At 41.4% G+C, this 23,553-nt stretch overlaps 1 protein-coding gene across 1 annotated transcript in view; it reads left to right on the plus strand.

Annotated features, from left to right (window-relative positions):
* HMCN1 (hemicentin 1) overlaps window positions 1-23,553 on the plus strand; it is a 164,139-nt gene that overhangs the window by 59,573 nt on the left and 81,013 nt on the right. The window contains exons 12-30 of the mRNA XM_030279477.4: window positions 1,791-1,932; window positions 2,328-2,455; window positions 3,144-3,257; window positions 3,896-4,054; window positions 4,710-4,904; window positions 5,611-5,709; window positions 7,129-7,256; window positions 8,915-9,059; window positions 10,255-10,367; window positions 11,483-11,642; window positions 12,386-12,560; window positions 14,784-14,911; window positions 16,153-16,425; window positions 17,308-17,403; window positions 17,785-17,979; window positions 18,969-19,099; window positions 19,737-19,884; window positions 20,353-20,479; window positions 21,487-21,641. Of these exons, the coding sequence (XP_030135337.4) occupies window positions 1,791-1,932; window positions 2,328-2,455; window positions 3,144-3,257; window positions 3,896-4,054; window positions 4,710-4,904; window positions 5,611-5,709; window positions 7,129-7,256; window positions 8,915-9,059; window positions 10,255-10,367; window positions 11,483-11,642; window positions 12,386-12,560; window positions 14,784-14,911; window positions 16,153-16,425; window positions 17,308-17,403; window positions 17,785-17,979; window positions 18,969-19,099; window positions 19,737-19,884; window positions 20,353-20,479; window positions 21,487-21,641 (2,811 nt within the window). The remainder of the gene's footprint in view (window positions 1-1,790; window positions 1,933-2,327; window positions 2,456-3,143; window positions 3,258-3,895; window positions 4,055-4,709; window positions 4,905-5,610; window positions 5,710-7,128; window positions 7,257-8,914; window positions 9,060-10,254; window positions 10,368-11,482; window positions 11,643-12,385; window positions 12,561-14,783; window positions 14,912-16,152; window positions 16,426-17,307; window positions 17,404-17,784; window positions 17,980-18,968; window positions 19,100-19,736; window positions 19,885-20,352; window positions 20,480-21,486; window positions 21,642-23,553) is intronic.

Below are 23,553 nucleotides of genomic sequence, written 5' to 3' on the forward strand. Positions count from 1 at the left end.
AGTCCTCCCATCAGATTGGTCTTGTATGGAAACATAAATGAATTTGAGGGGATTCCTTACTTTTTCAGGTGTCTAGAGGACTATGTTGTAGCTGAGATTGGAGATCTATAAATCTTCACCTCTGAGATACAGAGGACAAAGCAAAGGAAATGAAATGGATCTGACAAGAAAGCCCCTCTATGTGCCTGCCTGGTCCCTGGCATTTGGGCAGAAAAACAAGAGGATTAATTGGTGGCAAATGGGGCCTCACTGATTTTGGTCAATATCTTGATTATTACAGCTATGTATATTGACTTTTTTCTAATAATTTTATTACAAATATAAGTTAAAATTTCTTTCATCTTCTGCTTACCTGTTAATACTATGTGAAAATACCGGCATGGACAGTAGTGTGTTGTCAAAGCATGATGTGTAATTGCCATCAGAGCCAGTTTCCTAATCCCAACAGGAGAGGAGACCTTCCTGTGAGCAGAGCATGCAGAATACCCCCAGCATCTCTTGTCAGGATTTCAAACCAAATAAAAATAGCTGAGCCAGCTGTGCACATCATGAATCACTTGAGGACAGTTCTGTAGCTTGGAGCCATTTCTGGCCCCTTCCTGCCCACTTCTGCCATGTGCTGGCTCTTAAACACACTGTTCCTTAGCAGCCACTGAAATGTGTCAAGTGTCACCTGGGCCAGTGGGATGAGGTAATTCCTGCTGGAGCTGAGAAGGAAGGGCTGTGCAGAGAAGCCCTAGATGTGAGGTACCTCAGCATTTCATGTGTTCAGCCTCTTGGACTCTCATGAACAGGAGAGTTGGACTTATGCTTTTGTCCTGTGTGTGGAATTCATAAATAGAGTGGTGAGCAAAAGACAAAGCTCCAAAGATGAAGATCGGTGATACTTATTTCATAGCAGCCAATTTCATGTCTCAGCTTACTTTATCCATGGGTGTGGATCATCTTCTTGCCACTGTAAGACAAAGTCATACATACCATAGAAAGTTTCTGTTGCCCAAGTGAACTGCTTTGGTGGTAATATTTTACTGAGGAAATCTAAGGATTATGGAATCACAGAATGGTTTGTGTTTGCAACACCTTAAAGCTCATCCAGTGCCATCATCTGCCATGGACAGGGACACTTTCCACTATCCCAGGTTTCTCTAAGCCCTGTCCAAGCTGGCCTTGGGACTTGTAGGGGTGAGAATCCACAACCTCTCTGGGTTAAAAAGGAATTAATTCCACTGATTTCACCAATTGCTTTTCTTGTGAAAACACCTCTGAAACCCATAACAACCTCTACAATTGTTAACACAGCAGATTCACTTCTCCTTCACTTGTGTGTCTGCACATATATTGTGACTTTCATTCTTAATCCTCAGGTTACATTCTGACAGTCGACCAACCTGAATGTTTGTGGGCTTTAGTGTCCAATAGTCTGAATAAATTTCTTAGAATCAAAGACTGGTGTGTGTTGGAAGGGACCTTAAAGCTCATTTTGTTCTGACCCCTGTCATGGGCTGGGACACCTTCCACATTGCTCATTGTCTGGTGTTTGTCAAAATTGACTCTGTTGCTGCTTTTTGAACCCCATCTCAGAAAGACCAATACCTGAATTCTGACCTAATGCCCCTTATAAAGGTGGTTTAGTCTGGGACTGACTGTGCCAGTGAAAACAAGTGAGCTCTGACCTTCATTTGGTTGCTTTTTCACCATGGAGCTGTTTGAAAATGGGAATGAAGTTCTTATCATAACCTGTGCATTCTAAGAAGACATTTTTAATTGCTGCTTTTAATTTCTTTTGGTAGAACCTCCAAGGCTTGTAATTTCACCCAAGAACCAGACTTTTACAGAAGGTTCTGAAGTGTCCATCAGGTGTTCTGCCACGGGTTACCCAAAGCCAACGGTTGTGTGGACACTCAACGATATGTTTATCATTGGCTCCAGCAGGTGGGACTTGAAGTTGTCTCCATTTATTTTAATATCATATGTGAGAAATAAGGTTTGAATAGTGCCAAAATAGTCTACTACTTCAACAGGAGTCTGTGAGTTTTGGAAATACTACCTCAGTCTTTACTTTGATAACTCTTTAATTGCAATTACCTTATCTCTAACAAAGAAACACTTTAGTTCTCTTTTCCAGGTTTTTTCAGAAGATTAATTTATGTACTTTTCACAAAATGTAGTGCTAGATATAATAGTACTAAAAGTGTTTATTATGAGGGGAAAAAAACCCAGAAACACCTATTTATAAACCATCTGCTCGTGCTGCTGTGGCTGCTTGGAATGTGGATACAACTATTGTTCTTTCTAATAATTTTGCTTGGTCCCTTGTGTGTTCCCAGGTACAGAATGACCCCAGAAGGCACCTTAATCATAAGAAAGGCAATTCCCAGAGATGCAGGAATTTATGGTTGTTTGGCAAGTAACTCAGCTGGGACAGAGAAACAGACATCCACCCTCACATACATCGGTAAGTGAGAAAAACGATGTATTAAAATTTAAAAAATAAACTAATTCCTCATCAGGAAATAGGAGTAATTAAAACAAGTAGAACCCTGCAGAACATACTGGTAGAAATTTCAAAAACCTCAGAAGATATGTTACACAGCTCACAAATGTCCCTTTTGTTTTCTGTTCAAACCTGAGTAGTATTGTCAGATAGTATTTGGAGCATGATGCTCTTTCTAAAAAGAAAGCTTTTTAGGTTAAAAAAACATTTTTAGGTTAAAAAAACCTCCCTAAAATACAGTCTTACTATGGGATAGACCGGGAAACCTGAGCGAGTCCTTTAGAACAGAAATTGTGTTTCTGTATCAAAATACTGTGTTAAAGTATTGATAGCAGAGTATTAAACTGTTTTATGACCAACATCTGTCTGAAGGAGGAGAATGTTTTGTTTGTACTTTCTGAATGGTGAAACTTCTTTGATTTTGTCCTTATATTTCATGTACATTCTGCATATGATTCAGGTGCTCTGGACCAGACCTTACTTTTCCTTGTTTCCCAGTGTTTATCTTCCACTTTTAGGTCTGTTTGACTTTTAATGCAAATATTCTTCCATATAACAAGAGCAAATGGGAGTCTTTCATGTTTCTATCTTAAAAATTACCTGTAATTTAGGTGAAGAACTAATTTTATTCTGTCTTGTTACTTTTTAGAGGGTCCAACATTGACTGTCGTTCAGAGTGAAATTCTGGTTGGTGTTGGAGACACGACTGTTATGGAGTGTAAAACAACTGGAATCCCACCCCCCCAAGTGAAATGGTTTAAAGGTGTGCTCATTGCTTGGTGATTGAGTCATTTATTTAGCAGCAATATTTTGAACAATGATCAAGAGTGGCTTCATTTCTCTCAAGAGCATTATGTTGTATTCAACCAGTGACAGACTTGTGAAATTCTCTATATCTAGAAGAAATGGCATTGACCTCTAGGGCATAAATTCCTGCTTCTATTTGAATATGCTGAATTAACACACTGTAGCATAGGTAATAATAATAGTAAAACAAAGCTGAGCCTCTTGCCTGTTTGCATAAGGTTCGTTCTTTCAGAAAATGTTTAGCTTTATGCTACAAAACATTTTTCTGTAGCCTTTATTGTTCTGTTTTCATGTAGCCTCTAATTACAAAAGGAGAAATGCTGCCTGACACACTGTCCTAATGCTGATCTCTACCCAGAGATACTTGGGTTTGTGCCTGCCTTGTAGAACTAATAAATAAAAAAAGATTGATTTAATGTAGTAATGAACTTTTCCTCTTGGTTGAGTGGGAGTCAGAATTCTCATCTGCTGAGTTCATACAGCTTTGTTGTGAACTAACTCAAACTTGGACACTGTTTTGTTGGGGTAATTTTGATAAATACAGGTATATAATTGATATAAATAGTTATACTGCCTTTTTCTATCTGGACTTAGGTGACTTAGAGTTGAGGGCATCAGCATTTCTTGTTATTGATATTCACCGGGGTCTTCTGAAGATCCAGGAAACACAAGACCTGGATGCTGGTGACTACACGTGCGTGGCCACCAATGAGGCAGGGAGAGCTGCTGGCAAGATAACTCTGGATGTTGGTTGTAAGTAGTTAAAACCTGCATGGGACACACTCAGATGGTTGACTTTCTGAACTGGTCAGGGAGTGGTGCCTTGGCTCCCCAGATCTTTCTAACAGATCTATGTGTGTGCTGGGAACACCTTTTGGTGGGGTTGGTTAAGCAGTTTCCTTGTCCCTTTTGGACTCCAGCTTGGAATCACTGAATGGTTTGGGTTGGAAGAGACCTTAAAGCCCATCTGTTTCTAGCCTAGTCTTACTTCTTTTGCAAAGTATAAAAGTTATAGGGAGGAAGAGAGCCACAGAAGGAGGAAGCTGTTCAAACCGCAACCTAACAAAATTCTCAAATAGAGAATTAATTACAGAAACTTGAGTTACTATGTGAGGTTATTGTAATTTAGCCCTTCCTCTCCTCCTTCCCTAATTCTTTCCATCTGCCTGTGGCCTGACACATTGCATCCTGTTAAATGTTCCTGTCAGGCACATCTGCTTTCTGAACGCATGGCACTGCTTGCAGAAGAAAAGGAATTTAGCGACGCTGATACTTGAAGTGTTTCTAGAGTTGGGAATGGTAGAAAAAAGCCTATGCACAGTGGGACATAAATTGAGCTCATCAGTGGTGTTAGAGATTGGGATTGCTGTGTTACAATGCTCGCTTTCTGTGTGTGCTCTCTCCCCAGCTCCACCCGTTTTCATGCAGGAGCCGGGTGACGAATCCGCGGATCTGGGCTCCAACGTGACGCTTCCGTGCTATGTGCAGGGCTACCCTGAGCCCAGGGTCACGTGGAGGAGGCTGGATGGGGCTCCCCTCTTCTCCCGGCCCTTCGTGCTCAGCTCCAGCAGCCAGCTCAGGACAGGCGCCCTGGCCATCCAGAGTAGGTAGACTCAACGTTAAAAGAACAGAATTCCATCAGGAACTGAGACATTTGCAAGGAATTTAAGTCGCTTTATGACTCTATTAACTATATAGAAAGACTGGATTTTTGTAACAGATTGTGTTTGTGATAGTGACATCATCGTTGTTGACATGCAGTTCATTTTGCTATGAGCTTGTGAATTCAGTTGTGTTTGGTCATTGGCTTCACTCTTCTTCATGCAAATTATTATTAATCTATGTTGAAATACACATGGGCTATGGTCTCTGATCCTGAGGAGCTGCAAATTTTCATTTTTTGGTGGGTTTTCTTTATTTTTTTTGTTTTGGTGCAGTTGGGTTTTTTTTGTTTTGTGGTCTTGTGGGTTTTTTGTTTTGGTTTTTTTAGTAGAGAATTGGTTCCAAACTCAGTGTTTTAGATCTGTCGTAATTTGGATAATAATCAAAAACTTCGCAAGTGTCTTTGTGATTTTGATTATTTTGCAGCATTTCAGTCACTCTTGTATTAAGCAATATTATTCTGTTTTATTAATTAGCTTTTAATTCCTTTCTATATTTTCATTCTGAACTTGGTGACTGATGGAAAGGAATGCTCTGTTTCAAACTGAGTGTTTGAAGGTGGGAGAGACAAGGACATGGTGTGCATGTGGGGCGGGAGGAGCAGTATCATTTCAGATGCTGCAGTTGGCTCTTTCCTCCCCCTGCAGATCTGTGGGTCAGTGATGAAGGGGCTTATGTGTGTGAAGCTGAGAACCAGTTTGGAAGGATTCAGTCCCGGCCAGCCACGGTCACAGTGACAGGACTGGGTAAGAGCAGTGCATGGCAGTGGGAGCTGTTGGTGCTTGGGCAGCACAGAGGATGCCTGAGGGTTATGTCCATACATGCTGACCTGTCTGTGTGGTGTATCTATGTGTCATCCATACAAACTGAATTAGAAAACATTTACATGGAGCATTGTAATTGATTACGGTGGATTTTGCTTGTTAGAACGTTTTTTTGACTGTCTACACTTACTGGAATCAATTCCACCTGCACTTTTAGCTTGGACCTTAAAGAAATTAATCCTGTTTTTTTTTTTTTTTAATTCCTAAGTAAATTTATTGAGGAATGAAAAATCACAGTAGTGATGAATACTAATGATGAAGTTCCTGCCATTTAATTAATCTTAAAAAAAAAAAAAAAACTAATAAAAAAGGCAGCAATGAACGTGGTTGTGTTAGTGTCGAGATAGGTGGGAAGGAATCTTGGTGATCCAAGAAGACAATAAATGTCTGGCCTTTACCACAGAATCCCACAACGGTTAGGGTTGGAAGGGACCTTACACCCCATCCAGTGCCACCCCTGCCATGGGCAGGGACAACTTCCACTAGCCCAGGCTGCTCCAACCCCATCCAACCTGGCCTTGGACACTGCCAGGGATCCAGGGGCAGCCACAGCTGCTCTGGGCACCCTGTGCCAGGGCCTGCCCACCCTCACAGGGAGGAATTCCTTCCCAATGTCCCATCTAACCCTACTCTCTTTCAAATATCCATGCTGTTAGAGGCTTGGTTGTTCTCAGTTTGACATCTGGCAATAAAAGGAAAAAATAATGCAATGGAATGTGTGCATTTGCATGAGGATAAAAACAGAGTCTCTCTGCCATCAAAGAAACCATTTGTTAACTTCAAACCTATGCAAGAGCCAGTAATACTGGTAGGGTTTGATAGACATGTTTTTTACCTGTTCAAAAGTATTATTCAATGCCCAGTACTTAATTTAATTTCTCAGCCATGTGCCCAGTCATGCTTGCTGTTGGCTTTTCACAGAATGTGCAGATTTTCTGCTGGGCTGTGACCTCTCTTCTGATCCTTCACAATTTTATGCCCAATGGAGATTGCAACTTACTTTTTATCCTCTCCAAACCCACTACTTCTGTTCTTCGGTATTTTGCCCAAGTAAGGAAAAATAATAAATCAACTTGGTGCCAGGGCAACATGAGTTCACAGGGAAATCCTTGATTGGATCCAGATCCAGCTGAACAGCATCTTCCATTTGCTTCCCTTCCTTAGGCTAAGGATCACTGTTGGTGTATTTCCCCAGCTTCCCATCTCTCCTGTGCTACCCCCACCTCTACATTTGTTTCTCTTTTTTTCGTGTGTTTAATTTAATACTAATTTAATGTAATATTTTACATGAATGTATAAAAATTCCTAGTAATTTGTTCTTGTTCTTCCTTTTTGTTCAAGTCACTCCTCTGATTGGAGCAAGCCCGGCCACAGCCAATGTCATTGAGGGCCAGCAGCTCACTTTGCCTTGTGTTTTGCTTGCTGGGAACCCCATTCCAGACAGGAGGTGGATTAAAAACAATGTGGTGGTAAGACTACTTTGTTTCATGTGAGATTTATTGGCAGAGGAAAACTACAACTGACATCTCAAGGCATGATAACAGCTTGGTTTAATTTACAAATTTAATGTGATCACTGCCCATGCCAGGAAAGTTCTGACCCTGATGTACAGATGAGGGAACAGGAGATGGCAGTGGGGGATGTGGAGGTCTAGAAAAGAACTTGGAACCACAGTATTTGCGAGTTATCCTTTTATCATCTATTTTTCCTGCTTTCAAAGGAGTTTTATGCATTTTTGTAGCTCATGAACTTCAGCCTTGGACTCTGAATGTGGGAATGCTAGTGGAATATACTTACTAGAATGACAGAAGTGGCTTTTTTAAAATAAACATACCAGAAAATTTCTGTAGATTTCAGATGTTTTAACATCTTGCCTTTTCCTGTTGCTGATGGGCTGAATTAAATACCAGCATCCCTGTTCCATATCCTCCTTTCCTGGTGGTGCTCTACTCAGAGTGTGAATGAGTGTTTTCTTTCACCCTTGGGAACGTACCATTGCCAGTTTATACCTCCTACAGACACATCTAGGTGATCTTTATGGTCCCTTCTCACCCAAACCACTTGGAGATTCTAGAAAGGTGCTGTAGACACTGCACCTGGGTTGGTTGTGTGAGTGAAACTTCACTTCTTTAATACAAAAATTTCTGACTACACCATGAAGCTGGTTTTTATCTTTGTTTCTAATTTCTCCCTGAAACCCTTTCTGCACAACTGGAATGAAAATATTCTAGCAAAATGCCTTGTGCATTGTCACAGCAAAACCTGGTACTACCTGACCCCTGTTCAGGTTTCCTGCTCAGTATAGGTGTCTCTGGGAATTCATTGGCTTTTCCTTAGGCTGTGCAAGAAGTATTTCTGCCAGTATTTCTCACACAAAACTGTGAGAAATACTGCCAGGATCCTCCTTGTTGAGTTGCTAATTCCTCTCTCTAGTAGTGCTGGTTTCCTGTCATTGTAAACTGCTGGGAAATGCTGTGCTCCAAGGAAAGTGTTGGAGTAAGTTATATTTAGAGAAGAATTCAGTTGCTTCTGAGTGTGACTGGAAGAGATTTGCTTTCTAACAACTCTTTATGAGGGAGGGCTGTGCTGCCAAGCTCAAGGTGTTTGATGTTGCTGTAGGATATATAACTCTTTAAGGGTTACTCCTTGGTGAAAGTTACAATTCTCTTTCACAATGGTTTGTTTCAAAGCCAATCTGTTTGATGGATATGGAAGTTAGAAGGTTTTGATAACTGTAAAGGAAAATAGTCTGCTTGTGGAAGAAGAACAAGTCATTGCACTTATCAATTACTGGAATAACCAATAAAAATACAGTGAAGTAATTGAGCTAAATTTGGGTTTGCTTCATTAAAAGCAGGAGGGGCAGCACAGGATATGCTGTGGCAGAGCTGAGTGTCTCTTGCAGTTCTTACTCTCACTCCAGCAGTAAATACGAGGTGCTACTGAAACTCTTAAGTAAAATTAGCTTTGTATGAAAGACGGAAAGTAAGAAAAGCTCTAGTAAAATTCTGCAGGAACACATAATTTTTAACAATGTGACATAGCCAAGCAGAGCTGCACTGCATCCCCAAATGCACCTTGTCAGGGAGTATTTTCCCAGTGAAAGGTTCCGTCTCTCCTTTGGCAGCTGGTTCCCAGTCCCTACGTGAGCGTGCGCAGCGACGGGAGCCTGCACCTGGAGCGGGTTCGGCTGCAGGACGGGGGGGATTACACCTGCATGGCCAGCAGCGTGGCAGGCACCAGCAACAGCACCACCACTGTCCACGTCTTCGGTGAGCAGCACCACTGCAGCTTTCACTGCTTCGCTGCACTTACAGCTTCCCACCTTTCCTCTTCTCTCATGACGCTGCTTTGTAAAGTAACACGGGGAGATTGGGTCCACTGCGCAGGGAGGAGCTGAGTGATCAGGACTGCTTCTCAAGTAACATCAAGTAAAACTATTTTGTGTTCACAAAAGATCTTCATTCAAAGGCTGGGCTGTGCAGTCTTCATCTGGTTTAATTAACAAACAGGTGCAAGTGGGAGTTTGCTGGAAAGCCATGAGAAGTGCTGTCTGAGTGTTTCAGAACTGGGGTAAGGAAGCGCAGCTCATGGGAGAATTAGAATGAAAGAAAATTAATTATGAGTTTGGTAGAAGTCATAATTTGTTTGTTGGTTTTGGTGTCATCCCCATTCTCCTCCCTCTGATTTTTTTCTCTTTAAATACAACATACCAAAAACTGCACTGACAGCGAGACAAAGTGTTAGCATTTTGGTAAGCCATCTGTATTTCAGCTGAGTGTATTTGTGTTAACTCTGTGAGGCCACAATCCCTTCATGGTTTCTCACATGTTAGATGTTCTCACATGTTAAATTAATCATGGGAGATTTATTTTAAGCTTCACTGACGATGCTGAAACCTCCTTTATATAAAAGAATTACTATAAATTTTTAGTGCAGGCAAGTACTCATAAGATCTTCCATGTCAACACTAGTTTTTTGAATGTTTCAGAGCTTGAAAACAAAGAAGACTATCTTTTTATGTGTTTAGAAATATCTAGGTTTTGGTATTGTATCCTTAAATCTTATCTTATTTTTCTGTTAATTGAAAGGCAGCTCAACTGAGTGAAGGAATTCAGGTTTTTGCTGTCTTCCTGTTACCGATTTTGAGAAGCAATGCCTAAAATGTTATCAGAGGATAATGTGAGAAAGCCTTTCTGAAATAATTTCAGTCAGTGAAATACCTGCAGTTAGTTTAAAACTGCATCTACATAATGCAGCCTATGGCTGGCAGGCTCTGTAGTGAACAGGGGTTTATTCTCTCCTGAAAGGGTGGAAAGTGGCTCCTTGTCCATGTTAGGCTTGGAGAAGAGGCCTGAAAACTGCTTGCCTGTTGGAAGTAGTAATTGAATATAAAGATTTTATCATAATAGTTGTTCCATGTTGAAGTATGTTCTGCATGTCTTTAATATTTGCATGTGTTTGTAGTCGTGCCTGTCATTCAGCACGGACAGCAGATATTCAGCACCATCGAAGGAATCCCAGTGACACTGCCCTGCAAAGCAAGTGGAGTTCCCAAGCCATCCATTGTCTGGTCTAAGGTAACCCCCCACCTTTGAGCTGTTTGGGCTGAAAAATGGGCTGAACACGTAATTTTGTTGTCATAAAAACTATATTTAAGGAACATGGCCCAAAACTGCACTTGTGAGGGACCTGGAAATCTCTGTTTGTTCAGAGCTGCTTTTGTTTCTTAGAGCAGAACTTTTGGCCGTGGTCCTGACACAGTTCAATGTTCTATTCTTTGGCAGGGCTTAGGTTATCGCTGTATCTTTATGGGTTTTACACTTTAGAAATTGTTCCTGTTCCTGTTGTGAGTTGATAATTTGAGTTTAGGCAGCCTGCCACAGACTGAGAGTTCGTTTTTCTTGTGGAGCTCTGACTTTTTTCTCTGAGGAAAGTGTATTTAACAATGGCATTGTGGGGTTAACCCATGACTTTTCAGTCATGGCCTTGACAAGATGTGCACTGAGGAGGACCTCAGCCTTTGAGGGACTTTGTCTTAAAGCCAGTTTTAGGGGTTTTTTCCTCCTTGAACAGGATAATTTTTGGTAGTACCAGTTATCTGGGGTATGTTACAGCTCACATGATGTGGTGTGAAGGCACTTTTGGTTCTCAGAGGTTGTGCAGATGGAACTGATTGGGACCTTGGGAACAGCTTTGTTTCAACAAAGGAATAGAACATGGTTAACTGTTAGTTCGGTAGGGAAGAGAATATGTGAGGATTTATTTTTCTTTATCGCTTATTCAATTACAGACAAGGCAGCTGACTAAGAACAAGTTTGTGTAATGTATACAAGATCCATTTTTACATCAGAAATCAATGTCAAAATGAACTCAGTTGAAATCTTGATTATTATTCTTGACTATTATTTTTTAAATTTTCTTTTAAGACTTTGAGTCTGTAAAATGTAGTAAGTGATCTGCGTAAGAATCCTTGTGCTTAGAAAGTGATACTCAAGGACTGCGAGAAGTTAATTGTAGTTAATTAGTTTGTGTAAATGGAATTTTAGGGCAAAGTTTCTTAGTTAATGTAAAAGATTTTGTCCATCTCAGCCTTGAAAAAATAAAAGCAGCCTTTATTGAGTTAAATAATTGTAATTTGCTTTATTTTGGAAAATCCAGGCACTGTGGACTTTAATTATTTTTCTTTCCTCAGAAAGGAGAGGTAATCCTTCCCAGCAATGTGAGGTTCTCAGCAGGGTCGGATGGAAGCCTGTATGTGGTGTCCCCAGGGGGAGAAGAGAGCGGGGAATACATGTGCACTGCCACCAATGCTGCTGGCTATGCCACCAGGAAGGTGCAGCTGACTGTCTATGGTGGGTGTCACCTCAGCTCAGCTGCGGTATCCTTGTCACCCATCCAGTCATTGGGAGATAGACACACCCAGAACACATGGATGGGAACTCCACTCTAGTTAGTGCTTTGGGGTCCCCAAACCAGGCAGTTTTATACATGGCTGATCCCAAAAGGCCTGTCCCTCAGCCATTATAATTACCTTAAAACCTCCTTTATCCTTCTTACCTCGAGGTCACAGACCTTGGGCTGAGCATAATTTCAGCTTTATGGAAGTGCATAGGAAGCATCTGTTCAGGAGTAGGATTTCCTGCTGAGAGAGGAATGAAGATCCCTTAATCCCACCAGTCCCAAACCTTCCTGTCATCATCAATCCAATGTTATTAAAATTTGGTTCAGGTGTAGGTGTGCTTTGCAGGGCTTTTATGGTTTGGAGTTACTGGGGCTGTTGTGTAACAGTTCAGGTTGTGGTTGCTAACTACCTATGCAATACAGAGCTCAGCACACACAGGAATTACAGCCATTTGTTGTGTCCATCTTTTTGAATGGACTTTCTGGTATTTGTGGTGTTCCATGTGGGCATCAGCCTGTGTCTGAGCTACAGGCACTGTACATCAGCACAGCAGTGATTTATCTCTATTGCAGACATGTCATTAAAACAGGATTGTGGTGTTTTATACCTGATTAAAAAAGAGGTGTTGTATGGTGTTACATTTGTACAAATATGTATATTCATTGCAGCTTCTTAACGTGTTCCATGTTATAGTGAAACCTAGAGTGTCCAGGCCTGGAGACCAGCAAGGAAATGCATATGATAAACCCATAGAGGTCTCAGTAATTGCAGGAGAAGATGTCACACTTCCATGTGAAGTGAGGAGCTTACCACCCCCCATAATAACCTGGGCCAAAGAAATGCAGCTCATATCTCCATTCTCTCCAAGGTAACGATGTTTGATGAAAAACTAAATAAAACTGAAATTGCCTCTAAACTGTCAGGATTTTGGAAGAGTGTGTGATTTCTGACTGCCACAGGATTGCTCAGGTGTTACTGTGTTTCTTTGTCCTGCCTGACCTGTTGTACTGAGTCTTGAAACTCTCTTTCCCAAGCCTGCTAAGCATGTGTATCGGTGCACAGCTCCCTTTCCAGCGTGTGCTTATATCCAGTTTCAGGCGGCGAGGAGGAAAGAGATCCTGGGTATTTTTACTGTGGTGGTGCCCAGAGACCCACATCATCTGTGCATGATTATAATTGTTTGAAAACTATTTTTTTCTTATGTATTTCACATTTATGCTCAGGGGAGCACTGTCTGTGATTTACACGAAGCCTGGGCTGCCTGTAGGATACAGGTTATGATGATAAATAGGTGTGTGGACAAGGGCATGTGGTGTGCCGTGCTTTGGATCCAAAAACTCACCAAAGACTTTTGAACATGTGAAAGCAGAATTAAATACTTGTAAAATGTTGAGGTGACAGCCTTAGAGAATGAAGAGCTGGGGACTGTGTTGGACAGTGTTGGAGTTCTCCCTTATCATTTAATGTGGCACAGAGCAAGAGGGGAGATGAGCCCGTAACTATTCCCTGGATGCTCCCCATTGGAGTGCTGGGTGATGTCACCAGCTGTGGTGCTGCTTTCTGCTCCTCAGGGTCCCTCAGAAGGGCCAGGCACCAGCTATGTTCATAAAACAGTGCAAGGCTGGCACTGTGCTTGCTGGTATCTCCCAGTGATCCCACGGATGGCATCAGCCAGTGTCTGAGCTAAGGACTTGTACTGGAGGTCCTCTTTCCCTTGTGGCCAAACCTGCACCTTGGAGGCGTTCCGGGGAGCCTGTGACAGCCTCAGCAGATCTTTTGCCACCATGTCTGCTGAAGGAGGCTCGAGGATTTGGCTTGTTGTCAGTAATCCATGAGGGATTTTCTGCTGTGTCCTGTGAGCATGTTGCATGCGCTAACAAATCTGCATTCTTTGTCTCTTACTTGTCCTCGTTTTACCTCAGGAGACACTGATAAATTAGGGTACTTGCTCATGGCTGCTGTGGTGAAATCCAAGTTGTCCAGAGGAATAGAAGTCCAGCTCAGCCCATTCCATAAAATTGTTTACAGATGTCAGCAAAAGTTACAGATTAGTCCAAACAGAACTGTTTGAGACCACCCAAAGACCTTGTTAAAAATGTGAACAGTAAAGAAAGGGAGAGGGAAATCAGATATGAAGGAACTTTTATCAGAAAGAAAATGTAATTACTGGACAAAATCAAGGAGGAGAAATTGCCTCAGAAATTTGTTTTTTGGGCTTATAAAAAAAGTGCCTAAAAGTTTGGGAAGATACAGGCAGCAGAGGAGGAATTGTACTATCAGACAGATTTTACACTGGAGAAAATACATTTCACTGTTATTCATCTCTCCAGCCATTGCAATCCCAAAATTCACCATTTATATCCTTATGGTAATGTTGTCCTAATTAGTGCCACAGAAAGGAAGACAGATGATCCCACCAATTACCACAAATTCTGGATGTTACCTTGAGCACCAGGCATCAATTTCTTCTTGTCAATCCTTAGTGTAATTTTTTCTTTCCTCCTCACTTATTTTCCCTGTCTCTGTTACCTTTGACTCCTATAGAAGATTTTGGCTTAGCTGGCCAAAGTAGTTTCTGGTGTTACAGATCTGTGACCTTAATGCTGTGTAGTTAATTATTTACTGGGGAATAATGGAGAACTGGCAGTTTTGAATCAAAATCCTATCTTCCATCTTGAATCAATGTAACATCACTTTTTTGCCAGCATGAAGTAGTAATAAAAGTTTTAACTTTCTGACCCTGCTGACCTGAGCTGAGTAAAAAATTTTAACAAGAGAGTGAAGAGCTAAATTTCTCTGCCTCTATCACATTTTAATAAGTCCTATAAATATCTACAACCAAATTTTGTAATTTGGATCTTAAATTTTAGATATTTGCTATTGTGTATTCTTACAATATTAGATATTGTGTATTCTGAATATAGGGGCTTCATAAACAGTTAGGAAAAAAATGAGTAAACCTAAGTCGTAGTTGCATAATATGTCAGAGTGATGTTGTTTTAGCTCATAGAAAACATTAGCATTGTGCAAGGAGAGGTCATTCACCTTTCTATACATATTTATACAGTTTATCTGCTTCTTCTTTTTCCAGACACACTTTCCTCCCCTCAGGGTCGATGAAGATCAGTGAGACCCAAGTCTCAGACAGTGGAATGTATATCTGTGTCGCCACAAACATTGCTGGGAACGTGACTCAGTCAGTGAAGCTCAGTGTACATGGTGAGTTGGAACTTCTGGGTTCACCATCTGCAAGTTTCCACATGGATCTGAGCATCTTTAAGAGGTTTCCAAAGTTTTTTTCCTAATTGACATTAAATCCTCTCAGCTGTTGTTCTTTCAGGTTGTATTATCTTCATAGGTGATTTATTGATTTAGTAGAAAGTAAATATTGTATAAACACCCACAAATACATAGATATGTGTAAAGGTGTCCAGTGGCTCCAGCCAGGACCTGTGCCCCTCACCTTTATCCCATATCACTCCTTTGTTTCTCTCCTGCTCTCCCCACACTGGGGCCCAACCATTGTCTCTTAAACACTCAATGTCAAGTCTGGAAAAATGTCACTTGTTATTGTTTCAGGCATTTTTAAAAGTCTTTTTATTGCCAACGATTTTTAGGAAAAAATATATTGTGGCAAAAGAATTATGGTGGATTTATATTATTCTGTAGGACCAGCAAAATCACTTCCAGTCATATTTTGTCTCCCTTGTCTGAACTTGTGTTTGGAAAGGTACAAAGATCAGGGATTAGGGAAAGGAAATTAAAATTCCAAAAGGAAAATGTGATTAACTCTATTATAAATGTTTTTAAATTGTTTTGTGTTATGAAGAAGCAGTACCCACAGCTCTTCCAGTGTGCTTAGAATATGGCAGTGCTCATGGGAGCTGTGCAGTGTGGCTTGTTCAAATAAATTCCTCTCCCATCCTCTTTTGTGCAGAGAACATGCTCTTGTAGTCACCTGAGGGCATTTGATTTCAGTAAATAAGGAACATTTTCTAAAATGATAAAAATGGAAAAGAATTTCAAAGGATCATAAAATGGTTTGAGTTGAAAGAGACATTTAAAGGTCATCCAGTGCCACCCCTGCCATGGGCAGGGACACCTCCCACTATCCCAGGGTGCCCCAAGCCCTGTCCAGCCTGGCCTTGGACATTGCCAGAGATCCAGGGGCAGCCACAGCTTCTCTGGGCACCCTGTGCCATGGCTTCACCATCCTCACCATAAAATATTTCTTTCTTATACCTGCTCTGAATCTCCCCTCTCTTAATTTAAAATAGTTCCCCCTTGTCCCAAGTCCCTCTCCAGCTCTCCTGGAGCCCCCTTAGGCACTGGAAGTTGCTCTATGGTCTCCCTGAAACCTTCTTTTCACCAGGCTTAACACCCCCAGCTCTCCCACCCTGAAGAATGATCCTGTATGTTGTTTCTTTAACATTTCTGTGGACTGAAATTGTCTTCCTCAGTTCCTCCAAGGATCCAGCATGGGCCTCGAGTTGTGAAAGTGCAGGCTGGGCAGCGAGTGGAGCTTCCCTGCAGTGCCCAGGGCATCCCTGCCCCGTCGGTCTCTTGGTTCCGAGGCACAAGTGCTGTGCCCACAGATGGGGGGAAGTTCCTGCAGAGCCCAGATGGAGCTCTGGGCATCAGCAGTGCCCAGCTCTCTGATGCTGGCATCTACACCTGTGTGGCCACCAACAGCGCCGGCAGTGACACGGCAGAGGTCACAATACAAGTGCAAGGTACTTGTTTGGGGCTGTGCTTCTGCCCTGGCCCGGGCTGGCAGGGACTCCCTGCCGGTGATGTGGGGTTGGGACTTTGCAGGGCAGGGCTTTCTCTCTCCCACTGTTACGTGATGCAAAAGCCACATCTGGTTTAGATGTTATGTTCTAATGGTAATTGAGGAGAGTTAGAATGTGCAACTAGTCTTTGGAGAGGTTGCAGGAATAAAAAAAAAGAAGTGTGCACACACTCTCTCTTTCTCTCTCTCTTGAAATTAAAAAATGATGTTGAAATGGTAAAAGGGTAAGTGGTCCATGTGCCAATTTAAATACGTAGTGCAGGTCCTCACCTGAGGGCTGACAGATGTCAATGGAGCATGACTGACTTAAGCTAAGCAGGAATTGTTTCTTTGCAAAAGTATAAAGGCAACATTCTGATCCCTTTGGATTAGAGATGCTGAGAAATGCTTCCTACAGACAACAAAGAACTCTCAGTAACTTTATTTAATTATAAAGAATATGCTTCGTATAGTCTCAGTCTGCACAGGAGTTTAAAATGAGTCTTGAGAACAAAGATGGCAGTAGCAGTAATATATGTGTGGAGAAAAAACCAAAATAATATTTTTCAGATTATGCAGCAACATTGCCTTCAAAATAAATTTAGCAAAATTTAAAGAGAGCTATTTTCTGTCAAGTTTGAAAGCCTCTTTATACTGCTGACTTCCTAAATATTCCCACTGAAATGGAAACCACTTGTGCAGTACCCATTCCAGTTAATGTAAAGAGACTTATTGGAATGTGACCTTGTGTGAATGAGAGAGACTCAGTGTTATGTATTGTCAGACTGTATTTTTATATTTGGAGAAGAGATCAAGCAGTTTTTTGGGTCTAATTTTCTCTCAGAGCCTCCCACTATTGAGGACCTGGACCCTCCGTTCAACAGTCCTTTCCAAGAAAGAGTGGCCAACCAACACATTTCGTTCCCATGCCCTGCAAAAGGTGAGTGTCTTGGTGACAAAAGGATCTTTATCTGTTGACCATTGCAGATTACAACGCTGCTGTAAAAATGTCCTATCCGCACAGTATTTTCCATGTATGCTTTGTATGAATAGTATGATTTAAATAGTGATTTAAATAACCACCATGTGTGGAAGTCCTGTGGAAAGTCACTGCTAGCCAACAAGGATTTTACAGTGTTTAGGATGAAGATTTTTAATGTTAAAATCATCCTGTAACAGCTGGGGCTTCCTCTTGGAAGCTCCTGGCCTCCCTGTGTGTTGTCCTTTCAGCAAGACTTCCAGCAAGCAGCAGGAGTTGTTTGAATCAATCTTCTTCTGAGCTGAGTGAAGCATTTGTGGCCATTTCCCCTTTTCCGTGCAGGTATTCCCAAGCCAGCCATCAAATGGCTGCGGAACGGGCGGGAGCTGACCGGGGCTGAGCCGGGGCTCTCGGTGCTGGAGGATGGGACCCTGCTGGTCATAGCTGCCCTCACACCCTCAGACAGTGGGGACTATGTCTGCGTGGCAGCCAACGAGGCTGGGAGCACACAGAGGAGATACAGCCTGAAAGTCCATGGTAAATAATACACACAGCCCTTGGGGAGCTGCCTTGGGAAAGTATCTTCTGTTTTCTTCTTCCAAATCACATGGCCCAAAGCTGCCCTTGTGCTGTTAAATTATAAAATCTGAGTACTTCCTATTTTTCTGACACTCTCTGTAGTTTTCTTTTCCCCTGTTTTTTCTGTTCTCTGTGACTTTATGCACAAACCATCCTTGTTTTGCTCAAGGATCTTATTGATAGAAACTCCAGTTTTACTTGAAAATTTAATGTGAATAACAAATGAAGCTTTCTACTGTCGAAGCTACAGATTGAGGGCTAGATCTGCATTTCAAATAAGAAAAGAGTTATCAGAGTGAACACAGACTAGGAGATTTTCTATTTGCTGATATTCTTCCTCTTCCAGAATCCTAGTTAGCAAACAGAAACCCTACAAACTACTTTTATTCCAGCCTTTTTCACTTCCCATGATGGTCAGTTCTAATGCCTGAGCAGGATTATATTCTTGTTTTGAGAAGAGCAGGAATTCCATCTTGTACCGGCAGGGCTCCTCAGTGGGGTTGGAACTTTCTAATCCACATCTTAAATCCATTCTCTCTGCATTCATAGTGGGACAAATGATAGATGGGGTTCTTGGGTATGACTGGACCAGTGAAGAGGATGGATGACTCTGGAATAGGCTTCCTTCATATGCTAAACAAATAACACTAGATTTCAAGATTAAATTTCAGATTAAGATTATTCTCTTAGCATGTTGATGTTGCTTGTGTTCGAGTGAATTTCCCTGGGAGTCTGTTACTGAGCAAGAGAGAACTGTTTTTGGCAAAGAGAAGGAAGGACGCAGGGAGATATATCCAGAGCCTGAAGACAAATGGAAATGTTGGGAAGGGAATGAGAAGGGTTTGAGAAATTTTGATTTATAGTGGTCCTTGACTGGGATGGAAAGGAAGAACAGGGAAATCACTGGAATAGGAAGACTTAAATCATAATATTGAGCTTTCTTGCAGTTCCTCCTGAAATTAGAGACCAAGATAAGGTGACAAATACATCTGTGGTTGTGCATCATCCTGTAAGTCTCTTCTGTGAAGTAACTGGTAACCCCTTTCCAGTCATCTCTTGGTATAAGGATGATATCCAGGTATGTTGGATTAATCTAACTGTGGAGTTCTGAGGGCTTGGTATGAGAATTCATTCAAAATAAATACAGAAAAATGCCTTTATGTTTATTTAAGTGCTCTAAGAACACCTGCACAAAAAGGCAGCTAAATATGGCTTATCCATTAATTCTGTAAGTAAAATGTAAACTCTTTATTTTCAGTATTCTCTTACGAATTGACCTTGGCAATCCCCCAGTATTGTAGATGACAATCCATGCAGAGGGGACCAATATTGCCATTTTTTTTCATTCTATAGATGGATAAATAAGAACTTTTGGAGGTAGATTGAATTCCTCAGGATTATCCTTCAGCCCTCTGTTTCCACTTGTAGCTGATAAGTCGTAGTTTAAGATGAGGAGAGATCCCTTTATCCCTGGGACTGCCCATTGCTCCTGGGACTGCCCATTGCTGCTGGTTGGAGTTTCCCCACTCCCTGCCCTAGGCTGAGCTACAAACCATATTGAATACATTGCAGCAGGGCAGGAGATTAGTGCTGAAACTGAAAGGGGAAACAGATTATCGTTCCACTAAAGCTACCATTTTCTTATAAAAATCCAGCTGTGATACTTGGCTGCTGTATTTGGATCACATAAGGCTAATGTCTCGGGTTCCTCTAAGGTTGTGGAAAGCAGTGCTCTCCAGATTTTGCACAATGGGAAGATACTGAAGCTCCTGAAAGCTACTACTGAGGACGCAGGACAGTATTCATGCAAAGCCATAAACATAGCGGGAAGTTCTGAGAAGCTGTTTAACCTCCATATACTTGGTTAGTTCCATGGCTTTGGGATTGATTTTTGTTTGGTTTGGGTTTTAGTTGGTGATTGGAAAAACAGCTGATATTTAAGAAGCCAGTAAATTTCAAATCATTATAAATAGATTGTTCCACTCGCTGCCCATGAATTACTGGCTGCTGAAGCACTTGAGTGCTTAAACCTTGCCATTCTTGTAGCAACACAGACAAAATATTGCTTTTTATTCCTGGGCATTGGTGCTTTGTTTTGTGTTTGGGGTGTGCAGTGTGACACAGGGGTGTTCCCCAGTACAGTTCACCAGTGCAGGTGTGGAAGTGCTTGTCACAATTGACATGCTGCTGTTATCTTCAGAATTCCCTCTGCAGTGAACACTGAAGGTGTTTCAACGGTCTAATAAGACCCACTGCTGCATTCCCTTCAGTCACAGGGCAGAGGTTCCCAGGCTAAATACCAATCCTTCCTTAATGTTTGTCTTTTTAAAGTTCCACCGAGCATAATAGGTGCCGATAGCCCTGGTGAAGTGGCAGTCATCCTCAACCAGGAAATCCGTCTGGAATGCAGAGCCAAAGGTTTCCCTGTTCCCGACATTCACTGGTTCAAGGATGGCAAGTGAGTATATTGCAGCTTTTGTGGTTTGTGTCAGCTTCTTCCTCCCCTAGAGCAGAGAGGAAGGGGGTGCAGTGTTTAACTACTTCATGTTAACTTAGTGTCACAGAATTTGGGGTGATGTGAGGTGGTAAATTCTTTAATCAAAACTTAACATCCCACTTTCCTTTCTGAACTCGCCCATTATTGGCACTTGCAGAGCAGATTTTGGGTTTTTGGAGCAAGATGATAGTTGAATCAAGATAAGCAGAACCATTTCTTTGAGTTTATTCTATCAGTTACTCTACCTGGATTATTTTACACATGTTATTAATTAAAATGCAGTTGTTTAGCTGAGATGATTTTTTCACTGATAGACAGAACTCGTATCAGATGTTTTGCTGGCTAGTGCCTTGTGCAATTCTATATCTATACATTAAAGGTTTGAAAGGTTATATGTACATATATATGTTTGAAAACATTTATAGCCTGCATGTTTTCCATTCCTCATCTCATCTTCCAGGAAAGCACACCAGAAGAATTCTTAAATATTAGCTGAAAACCCAGCTGGGCTGTGTGTTTTTAGTGTTTAATAATGTAGTTCAGTATAGGCATTGGTCAGGACTCACAGATACTCTGCTGTGACAATGCCTTACCCTTTGCTATGGGTATTGTTCCTGTGTAGTAGTTGACATTTTGTTATCAGCAAAAGCTTGCATGACTAAATAAATTAGGAAAATGAGTTGAGGTCAGGTGTGTGTGTGATTCTGGCTCTGATGCTGGCATCCTGGAGGTCTCAGAAAAGTACTTTTTGTGGTTTGATTTCTTTTAGCAGTTAGGAGTAGAGTTAACGATAATAGCTTGTCACTCCAGGGTGATTCTTTTGATTAATGCTATTAATTAGTGCTAAATGGCACTCTGGAATGGTACAATTATTGTCACCAAAGCGCTTCTTCTTTTTACTGTCAGTTTAAATCAGTGCTGAAAGGGTGGGGGCAGAATTCTGTGAAGCAAAATGGTCTCTGTTTCAGGCCCTTGTTTTTGGGTGATCCCAATGTTGAGCTCCTGGACAGAGACCAAGTTCTCCACATCAAGAGTGCTCGCAGGGTTGACAAGGGTCGCTACCAGTGCAGTGCCACCAACACCGCTGGCAAACAAGTGAAGGAGGTCAGGCTCATTGTCCACGGTAAGTTTATGGAATGCCTGATCCCAGAAGATCCTCTTGTTTTACTCTTAAGGTTTCTTTTTGAATGGAGATACTCAGGCAAATGCAAATTAAGTCTCTGAAGCTACAAAATTTGTGTGTAAATTAATTTGATAATTATGTGTTCACAAAATGATCTTTTTAGGCATTTGTGTGTATAAATTCAAATATGAATGTAGTCTTTGCAGGCTTGGAAAAACACCTTGAAATATTGTTTGTTTGCTTCTTTTTCTAATTAGTAAAAGCAAAAAATCTTGAAGGGTGTTCTCAAATTCTGCTGTTAGTTTCAACTGAATTTTTATCACATTGTCTTCATTGTTTTGATCTGTCTTAGATAGGAGAAAATTATTAAGATTTTGATTTTAATACACAATTGGTCTTATTTTTCTTAACCTGGTGCCAGAATACACCCTGTACTTCATGGGATTCAGAAGTTCTTGTGCCTGGAGTGTGAAGTTTGAATCTGTTAGCTCTGAAGTCCTCCCTTGCTATGGATTTGTTCCTGAACATTTTGTGTGATTCTGTGAACTTAATGTACATTATTTCCCTCACCTGGGACATTTGTAAAGCACAGAGCACCAATAGGCACAGGAATTTGGCTGCACACCATTCTATTAGGAACAAAAAGAATACTGGGAGGACTTGCAGGGGATTGTGGCTGTTCTGAGATTAGAGGAATAAAACAGCTTCCCCCACCTCCCTGCAGATAAAATCCTCACAGATGAGTAGATTTATTTCAGGTTCTTCAGGAAAGATGAATTTGTGACAGCAGAATGGAGCTTCTCTTTACTTTTGTATTTCTTATTAGTCCTGGCTAGACAAACAGAAGCCCACAGAGTAAGTGAGGAACCTCAATGCTTGCTAGTTCTTACTTTGTTTTAGCTGTTTAGCCCTGCTTTTGGCTTTGATATTTTTCCAAAACACCATATTAAAACCATTCCTCATCTCTGATAGAGAAATGCAGTCGCCTTTGAACTGGGCGTGTTTCAGCATATTCAGTGGATTTGGGGTTTTTGATACAAAAAGTGTTTAATTAGTAAATATTTCATTGTGTTTTGCTAACTGCAGGACCTGTCTCAGGTGGGGATCCATCCGTTCAGACACTTTGCTTTGCATTTCTGCAGTAGTGTTTTCAATGACCCCTGTGGAAGTCAGAGGAATCCATGGATGTACTGAGCATGTTTGGCAGCAGAGGAGTCAATGTGTCTGCCAGATGTGTCTGGTCCTTTCAGCAGCCATAAATTTAGTCATTGCCAATTGCACTGTGTTTTTATTGCTTCTATAGAGATTTACGGACTCTTTATATTGGCTGATTTACACAAGAGCTTGTTTGCTAGAAAAATCCGAGTCCTGCTGCCTAGAGAGCAAGGGAAATGACTATGGGCCAAAAAACTTCAAAAATAGGAGCATAAAGCAAGACTATTAAGCTCATACTTAGTCTCAAAGTAACTGACTTCATCCTCAAAAGTTTGGAGCATGGAGCAGTTCCCACCGTGATTGTGGAGGCTCTTGGGTGTGTTTGGTATTTTCAATAGCAGGATCCTTGCTGGGAGGATGCATCTCCCAAGGCATTCAGGGATTACTCTTTCTTTGGAGCCAGGGAAGAGGGCTGCCCAAATTCATTGCAGGAGGCATGGAGGCCCAGCTGTCCTAACCTGCCACATGTTGGAGCCTGGAGGCCTTTTTGTTGTGTTCTCTTCATGCTTTCCACCCTGTGTGCCTTGAAGGACTGTACAGGTGATAGTTGAGCTCTGCTGGCTAAAGAAACAAAGAAAACACAGCAGGAAGGGTTGGAAGGCTGATGAGGATATTGTATTCTTACAGCATTCTAATGTTTTATGCAAATCTGCACATATTTGTAGTCTAAAGCTTTAATGTTGTTATTTTGTCTTTT

The sequence above is a fragment of the Taeniopygia guttata genome, chromosome 8 (genome assembly GCF_048771995.1).
Source record: "Taeniopygia guttata chromosome 8, bTaeGut7.mat, whole genome shotgun sequence".
Taxonomy (NCBI): Eukaryota; Metazoa; Chordata; class Aves; order Passeriformes; family Estrildidae; genus Taeniopygia; species Taeniopygia guttata.